We start from the raw sequence: 8,477 nt of genomic DNA, 5'->3' as shown, positions 1-8,477 counted from the left end.
TGCTCTCAGCCTTGCTTCACTCCCAACATAAAGGCTTTATTTTAGCAGCAGGGAAACACGCTATATATACAGCGATCATGTTCATGTTGTGTAAACGTGAACAGGGAATGTCTGCAGGGAGACTCGAGAGATCAGAACCTCTGTTCTCCCAGTATGGACGGGGGACACGTGAATCTTTTTCCCACCAAATCAACAACACAGTGGTGGTGAAAGTAAGCAGATTACTTTACGGGCCTCCTTAAACTCATGTCATGTAATCCTGTTACTCTGTGTACAACACATACTGACTCCATGCAACATGAGAGAGATGAGATACTCACTGAGCGTTTGACACCATTAGAGGCACAGATGGGTTTCTTTTTAAGCATCACTTGACATGTATTGTCCACATCTGTCCTATTATTGCAAACCCTTATGTGTCAGTTAGAAGGCTGCACATATTACTAGCATGATATGATAGTTTATTAGAAATATGACAGATAACATGTTGGAAAAGAAAAGATGAAGGAAACTGGAACTAAAACATTTTTATGATCTGGGAGCAGAACACTGGATACTATTTGTCAAGTTTGTCTAAACCCTTGACTGAATCCTGATCTTTAATCTGCTGCGGACATCTGAAGCAACTGACAAGAGTCAGATAAAAAACTTGAGACCTGCACAACAACAAATTCAACAAACCGCGAGTGTCAGCAAAAGCATAAACATGATGCTCATGAGTCACATCTCAAAGAGTCAGTGGTGTATCTGCTGCATAAATCAAATAAAAAAACAAACAAGTCTAACAGCAGAAGAGAGGGACACTTTGCAAAGAATTCATTATTACAGCACTGGTATATTTTTTTATTTCCAAAGCCAAATTGGGAAAACTTTCATCTTACGTCTGTAATCTTTTTTATTTCAGCTCTGCTGGGTGTCACCTATGACCCTAGTTTGCTCTACTTGAGTTTTTAATGGATCTGAGAAATACTGATGGAGAAATTTTCAAAAAGAACAAAAATGAAACAAACTGATATCTGTTAACAAATTCAATAAAGCCCTTGTGGGGTCAAATGGACTTAAAAAAAAAGAAGATAAAGTTCAAGTGGAAAGTTTATCTATTCATTTCAAACTGAAGCTTTAGTGCTGCAGTCTCTGTGGCGGGATGATATCATTCAAAAGCACACTGAATACTCTAAGGAGGAAAATGTTTGGTCCATGACATGCTCAATTTGCATCTGCAGAGAATGACGTTTGTGGGGATTTTCTTGTTGACATTCTGGAGCACTTACCTGAGAAACGTTCAGGATGTGTGCGTAGGGAGTTCATGAAGTCACTCATGGCGTTCAGTTCATTCCAGTGTTGACCAAGCTGCAGAAAGTTTGGGTCACTAAACAGAAGCTCCTGAGCATCAGAGTAGAACTGAGCCAATCTGAGAACAAATATAAAACCCAAATCATGTAAATTAACATCTTATATAATCACATATGATTGTATGTGTTATCCACACATGTACAAAATGATCCGGTGAGCCATTAACACACATACTCTTTAACTCTGTCACATCATTCTGCTCTTTTAGCAGGTTTTTAATGACCTCTACCATCTCCTCAGCTGATGCTTACATTGAGTTGTTGTAGTTGGACACCACGCCTGGAGATTCGCCCCGTGTGGGGTACTGAAAACAAGGATTATTGGCGTTGCAGAAGATTCCCTGGATCCACGGCAGGATCCCTGCAGAGGGCATGGCCTTGTTGGGGAAGTGACCTTAGGTGAAATGATCAAGATTTATGAAGGACACCTCTCTGAGGACATACATTTTTGTGATATTTTCATGAACAGTGAAGTCGTTTTCTTACATTCATGCTGACGGTAAAGCGGATTTACTCTTCTCAGCCACACTAGTCCCATGAAGAGCACCACAGGCCACATGAGCTCCATGAAGAAACGTATCTGGTTAAAGATCACAACCAAAACCTTTCAAATCTATTTACTATCACCTCCGCCATGGAGGTTACTTTTTTTGTTTGTCAGCATGGGTTTGAACTAAATGTTCATCTGAAAAGAATGACCCCTAAAGGTATTAAGCATTTAAGCAGAGATGCTTCTTGTTCTTCTTGTATCATCTGCATACAATGACATCAAAAAAATTAAGCAATAAGGAAAAACCAGGTTGGTATCAGCTGTTTAGTATGACCCCTAAAAGCATTGAACATAAAAGCAAAAGGTGGGCATCGGCTGCAAAAAATGACACCCAGAAGTGTAACGCATTTTAGCAAACAAGTGGTATCATCTGCATAGAATGAAACCTAAAGCAGTAAGCATTTAAGTTTAAAGGCTTATATCATCTGCATAGAAAGACACCGAAAACATTTAGCCAAAGAATAAAACTGATACGTTTTTAGCCTCTAAGCAAATAAGTGTGTCATCTGCAAAGAACAACACCGTAAGCATTTATGCAAACTGGTTGGTATTGTCTTAAAGTATTTAGCATTTAAGCAAAAAGCAAAAAGCATGTGTCATCTGGAAAGAATGAAACCTTTAGGCCTTTAGCATTAAAGCAAATAAGTGATATCATCTGCATAGAATGACACCTAGAGCATACGAGCTAATACATGGGTATCATCAGCAGAGAATGATATCTAAAGCATTTAGCATGTAAGCACATTAGTGACTATCCCCCACAAAGAAAGACACATGAATGCATCTAGCGTTTGAGCTGATAAGCGGGTATTATCATCTGAAAAGAACATCTTAAGCATTTAGCATTTATGCAAGAAAAGGTTGGTATCATCTGCATAGAATGACACCTAAAGCATTTTAGCTAATATTTAGCAAATATAGCATGCTGTTGATGGACGAGACAATTTTACCCTCTGCCTCCTGCGTACAGTCCAGTTCTTCCACAACAGGAGTTTGACCTGTCTTCCTGCCCCCATGACTCCTCCTCTTCACCCCCGCAGGGGCTGGCACCAACCGACAAACCTAAAACCAGACGGTCCACAATGATCTCATGAGCTTAATAAAGCTGTATCGTATTTAACAACAATTCAGGAAAGACTCAAGATACTTGGCATTTAGGAAACAACATTTTGTGAATAAACTCTTGAACTTTAGTGTGGCGTCATTGAAAAGGTGTCTGTTCATTCATCCAGTACGTGTTCTTTGAGAAGGCTGTCATTAGCCCTGTAACGAGCTTACTGAGCTCAACACACTTCATGTGGTCTGAACAACAATCTGACTTTTACACAGTCTTCCCACATGTTCTCAAAACTATCATGGCTAACATCACAACTTAAAAATACCACAGACTTTGAGCATGTAAAGAAGTTACTCGAATCCAGCCCTGTTAAAACTACTGTGGAATTTCACAGCTGCCAATACATTTAGCATTTGAACTTCAATACATGGCTACTACAGCACGTCATATCACTTACCAGAAGAACAGTTACTGAAGAACACTCGGCGTGTGTATTGATGTTGAATAAATAAAGCGTAACACCACATATTCCTCCGACACGTCTTGTTGTTGCAAACACAGCGAGAATCCAGACCTTGTGAATAGTTAAGCAGATTGCTTTAATCTCCTTTCTCACTTCTGGGAGACTGCCAACACTCTTATCCTTTAGTAGAGCTCTACATCACCTAACCCCCAGGCTCAGGGTCACACTATCTAATCCTGCCTCTGGTATAATCCCACTACCTGTAAAGAACAAATGTGCAAATCTTAAAACATATTTTACAACACCTACCATTGTATGTATCTCTTTACATACAATGAACATCATGATGCTTGTAATAATCAATGTGTTGATTAACTTCTGTGCTAGTCTTTACTGTAGGCCTAATTCTTACATATTTTTGGGGTCTAAATGACCAAAAGCTAAAAGTTTTGGAACTGCTTCAGAAGTTAGCTTTAGCTTGCAGCAATGAAACAGGCTTTAATGGCTTTAATGTAAACAACAGGGGATAATTAGCCGATCAAAGTACAGCCACTAAAAGTTGTTTTTCGTCCCTGACAAGATGAGATTACAGAAAGAATCCTACAGACATAGGCCTTTATGTTACAGAGGGAGAGGATTTTCTAACCACATCACTCTCTACAAACACACCAGACTACATAGACAAACACGATCATTTTACCTCAAAGAACATGACAATATCTGGTCCTAGTAGCTTTTAAATTGGTGTTATATTGAGACTATGGTACCAATGGTTAGATTGGATGAAACACACTACTTCTGAAACTCAAAATAACACAAAAATGCTTCAGTCAGCAGTAGACAAGCAATTATTTTCAGTGTTTTTGTCTATGGAGTCTGGTTACTTGGAAGAGCGCAACGGAAGGGTTCTTCCCTTCAAGGTAAAAGTAATGTGATAAAAAAATAAAGCACTTTCAGTCAAAGTGCTGTACATGACTCATTAAAAAAACATTCTAAACTCTAAAACCTCACTAAGACTCAAACAGAACATTAGGGAAATGTACAAACCACCCATGACTCATTAGCAACAGTAAACAAGTGGGTATTATTTTTGCTTTAAATAGCTCAGCAGAGGCAGGCCTGCCTAATGTCCAGAGGTCCACTTTTCCATAATGTTGGTGCATGGTATCAATCAATCAATCATTCTTTATTTGTATAGAGCCAATTCACAACAAGTGTTATCCCGAGATACTCCACAAAGAGGAGGTTAAAGACCTGACTCATTGTTAAGAAACATTGGATAGGGGGATCTTAGATGCATGAAGGATTTCTCCTTTGAATATCGCATTCCTGTTGTCCACACTTCCTTGCCGCTGAGGTGGAGGTCGGAGCAGGTTGGCATGAATTAGGGCGGCGGTGGTTGTGGGGGCGATACAGGGTGTGAAAAAGCCTGCTCACCAACTCTCTTCTTTTTGACCTTTGGGACACTCAGAAGACCAGTGGGGAAAGTAGAGCAAAATCGTACCCAGTGGTGTCAAGTAAAGTCAAAACAACAATGGACCCAGTTCAGATCCCTGTGGAACCCCATGCCTAACAGGGACAGAAACAAGAACTTTAAGAGGACGCTCTTTGATCCATCGAGGATTATGTTGCAGACGTTACAGCCTGATTCATTGCTGCAGGATGAAGAAATCCACTCAAGGCAAATTTCCCTTAAAAAAAACAGACCATGGTGGAATTTTTCAGATATATTTTAATAAGTTACAAAAGGGTGTTTGTTTTCATGTACCTGTTTTTTTACATTGATCTTTGCAAAATTCTGTTATTCTTGTACATTACGATGAAAAAAACAGATATTTAAAAGACATGAAGCACGTCCAATTACATACAAAGAACCTGTAACGTTGTTTAAGATAAGATCTTAAAAACTACTGGAGCTTAAAAAAAACAGCTTTGGCTATTAAGAAATGTAAAATTTGATCTTATAATGAGAAAGATAATGCCGTAATACAATCTGGTTTCATTTCTAAAAGCTTGTCAGAACAGTGTAAGATGACAACATACAAGTGTAACAGTATAAAAACAAGTGGACGCACAGTTAACCCTTTGCAACTGGTGCGCGGTAACACGATACATGTCAGGACAGGATGTAACAAACGTCATTTTCTGTCTTTATACTCAAGATATCTGCAAAGTGATGACTTCAGAATGTAACAGATTCAGACGATCTGATCAGTGCACCAAACTTTCTCTCTGTTGTGATCACCTGCACTATTGGAACCATTAAACATAGTTATTTTTTTGGTATATAAACATTCATAGAGAGTGAGCCTGTAGGATTTTTTTTTGTACAAAATACTCAAATAAAAATGTAATTGCACAGCTTTAAAAAAAGAATTATAAATATTTGTAGCAGGCGACAGAGTGTTCTGAGCAGGTGATTGGTGATGAAATATTAGTGATTCATGTTGAACATTTACAGCGTTTTAAGTGCATCATGTTTGTCTTCAACTGTCCACACAGTGCTCACAATCATGAAACATCTGGAAATGTCTCTGCAGTGTCTATGCAGATGTTTCTTATTATTTGTGCACATTTGATCACTGTTTTTGTTTTAGATCTCTCAGGCGTTCACACAAAGTGAGCCTCTCTGTGTTCCACCTCCTGCAGCCGTCGAGGCCTCAGTCTCTGATACACTGGTTTGGCCTGGTTCGGGCCCAGCTCCTCAGGGCTGGAGCTGGGAGACTGAGACATGGCCGCCTGCTCAGCCTCCTCCTCCTCCTCCAGAGGTTCATCTACTGACACCTCTATCTCAATCCCCAACTCCTCCTCATCCTCATCCTCATCCTCCTCCTCCTCCTCCTCTTCTTCTTCATCCTCATCTTCTTCCTCCTCAGCGCTGTTAGCTAAAGCAAAGTTCTGCAGAGTTTTAGTTTTGCTCCCAGGCGGGGGCTTGTAGAAGGTTCCTGGGGGAGGCTGGAGAGTCCTGGGAGCCCTGAAAGCTGTGACCACAGGGCTGTACTTGGTCACGTTGTCCTCCCGTCTCAAAGTCCTGTTTGCTCGCACTGCGACAGTGTACGGCCTGTTGGGGTAGATGTTGCTAACGGCGCTCCCTGTCATCCCGAGAGAGAAAGGTGAGGAGGATAACGGCACAGACACTGATAAGCTGCTGGGATCTGCTGCCGTACTCTCCGGAGGAGAAGCGGTCATTATTTTAACACTTTTGGAGACTTCGTGCTTGTACTGTTTGTCCCAAGTTCTGCGTAACGTCTGCGTGTCTATAAATGTACTCCTGAAATGACCTCCTGCTCTTGTTCTCGTATTCTCGGTCTCGTCCACCTCTTCGATGGACTGGTCGCAGCTTCCCCCCCTCCTGTCGTCCTGCTCGCTGCTGTTCCTCGTGTTGTTCTCGTCCACTTGTCCTCGGTTGAGGATCTGTTCGGCGGGCATGCTCACCGGTCGGGAGGATAGTTTGTGTCGGGGGTGTCGGAGCTGGACTCTGGTGACCGTGTTGTGCTGATAACGACGGAGGACTCCCTCACTGGGTTTGCCCACTTCAGGGACGCCTGATGACAAAACTCCATTAAAGGTCTCTGAGTCCTCTTGGTCAGCTTTAAAAAAAAAAAAAAAAGGAGAAAACAAGAGTTCATTATTAGTGTATTGAGTTAAATGATTGAAAGCAGTATTAAGATACACAACAGATTAAATACGACAACAGCCAATCAGTCTGCATTCTTTAGCCTGCATGCAGGACATTAAAACACGTCCATCCTGCATCTTTCCTTCTCTTTCAGGTCAGGTCACTGTCATAGTTTGGATTTTCTAAACTACACAATATAAGGGAATAAGGGAGGTAAAGTAAGCAGCAGCTTTGGGTGCAGCCCCCTCACTGGAGTGTGAATATCAACCCTAAACACTAGCTAACGTCAGCTGCAGCTCAGCCTGCAGCCTCTCCAGACAGAGTGTCTTAACTTCAATCAAGAGGAAACCTCCAGTGATGAAACCATGAAGCTAGTGGAGGAGTTATTTTGCGATCATAGTGTTCACTATATCGTCCAGCAGACAGCAGAAACTGTTTCCTTTACGATGATGGTTTTTGTATCAGTACTGACCAGGTTGGAAGTCTCCTTCATCCAGGCTCGGTATTGTCTCCTGAACTTCAGCCAACAGATGTGAAGAAGGGATGATGGAGGAATGTCTTTTATACACCTTTGAGCTCTGCTGTGATACACACGAGACGAGAAGCAAGGAGAGAAAACAGTAAGTCAAGTCTTAGAAATAACATTCCACATTAAATACCTGAACTCTTGTCTTTAATAAAACACTGCGATTATATATCTTTATTATTTACCTCCTTGATGTCTCCCAGCGACTTGGAGTGGCGATTCAGCTGCTGCTCCTTCTCCTGCTGGGTGAGGCGGGTGTCGGAGCGCTGCTGGGCGTCGACCTCAGAGGGTGAGGAGGGGCTGAGGGGGCTGAGGGGGGTGTCAAAGACCATCTGGTAGTGTCTGATGAGGAGCTCAATGATAAGGGCCTGATACGGGTAATCCACCAGAGAGGAGAGGGAAACTTCAGCGTCCGTCTGCCTTGGTTTGATCAGCGTCGGGCCGAAGATGATGCCCAGGTTACTCGCCGTCATTTTATTCTCCTCTGATCGCTCCGTCACCCTGGAGAGAGGACGGATCATCGCTTGTTTATCCACAAACATCACATCAACAAGATTTATCAATATGTGTTAAAGTAAAACACTCGATCTTCTTTAGAAGCTAGTGAAATGACACCAGATTGATTTATATTTAGTCTCTGCAGTAACATGTTGAAGTTTCTGCTGCTCATCACAAACTGACCTGTGCTCAAGTTTTTGCTGCTGTGTTTAATCAAGAAAGTATGGTGTGTGTGTACATGAAACCGTAACCGTCTGGTGCACACTTAAGATACTGTTTTATTTGGGGAACACCAGATTGATTTTGGTGCACACCTGAAACTTTTTGCGCCCAGGTCTCCACAGAGTTAGAATTCTCCAGCTTGTGTTCTGAAATGTATTTGATCTTTATAATCACTATCTATTCAGTGTAA

At 41.5% G+C, this 8,477-nt stretch overlaps 2 protein-coding genes across 5 annotated transcripts in view; both read right to left on the bottom strand.

Annotated features, from left to right (window-relative positions):
* Positions 1 to 3,539, bottom strand: part of abca4a (ATP-binding cassette, sub-family A (ABC1), member 4a) — a 6,517-nt gene extending 2,978 nt beyond the window's left edge. The window contains exons 1-5 of the mRNA XM_065949167.1: positions 3,417 to 3,539; positions 2,853 to 2,964; positions 1,839 to 1,932; positions 1,605 to 1,746; positions 1,272 to 1,411 (exon numbers count right to left, since the gene is read on the bottom strand). Of these exons, the coding sequence (XP_065805239.1) occupies positions 1,272 to 1,411; positions 1,605 to 1,746; positions 1,839 to 1,932; positions 2,853 to 2,918 (442 nt within the window). The 5' untranslated portion in view covers positions 2,919 to 2,964; positions 3,417 to 3,539. The remainder of the gene's footprint in view (positions 1 to 1,271; positions 1,412 to 1,604; positions 1,747 to 1,838; positions 1,933 to 2,852; positions 2,965 to 3,416) is intronic.
* A 1,597-nt stretch (positions 3,540 to 5,136) lies between these two features.
* The window catches only part of arhgap29a (Rho GTPase activating protein 29a), a 46,736-nt gene continuing 43,395 nt past the window's right edge, over positions 5,137 to 8,477 (bottom strand). For 3 of the 4 annotated variants that reach the window (XM_020645389.3, XM_065948902.1, XM_065948903.1), the window contains 3 exons: positions 7,753 to 8,068; positions 7,514 to 7,622; positions 5,137 to 7,012 (listed from right to left, as the gene is read on the bottom strand). In XM_020645389.3, the coding sequence (XP_020501045.2) occupies positions 6,033 to 7,012; positions 7,514 to 7,622; positions 7,753 to 8,068 (1,405 nt within the window). In that variant the 3' untranslated portion in view covers positions 5,137 to 6,032. The remainder of the gene's footprint in view (positions 7,013 to 7,513; positions 7,623 to 7,752; positions 8,069 to 8,477) is intronic. The other variant, XM_065948901.1, reaches the window with a different exon arrangement.

This window comes from Labrus bergylta, chromosome 20 (genome assembly GCF_963930695.1).
Source record: "Labrus bergylta chromosome 20, fLabBer1.1, whole genome shotgun sequence".
NCBI lineage: Eukaryota > Metazoa > Chordata > Actinopteri > Labriformes > Labridae > Labrus > Labrus bergylta.
The sequence above is the reverse complement of the archived record's forward strand: the minus strand, read 5'-3'. Positions and strand labels throughout refer to the sequence as shown.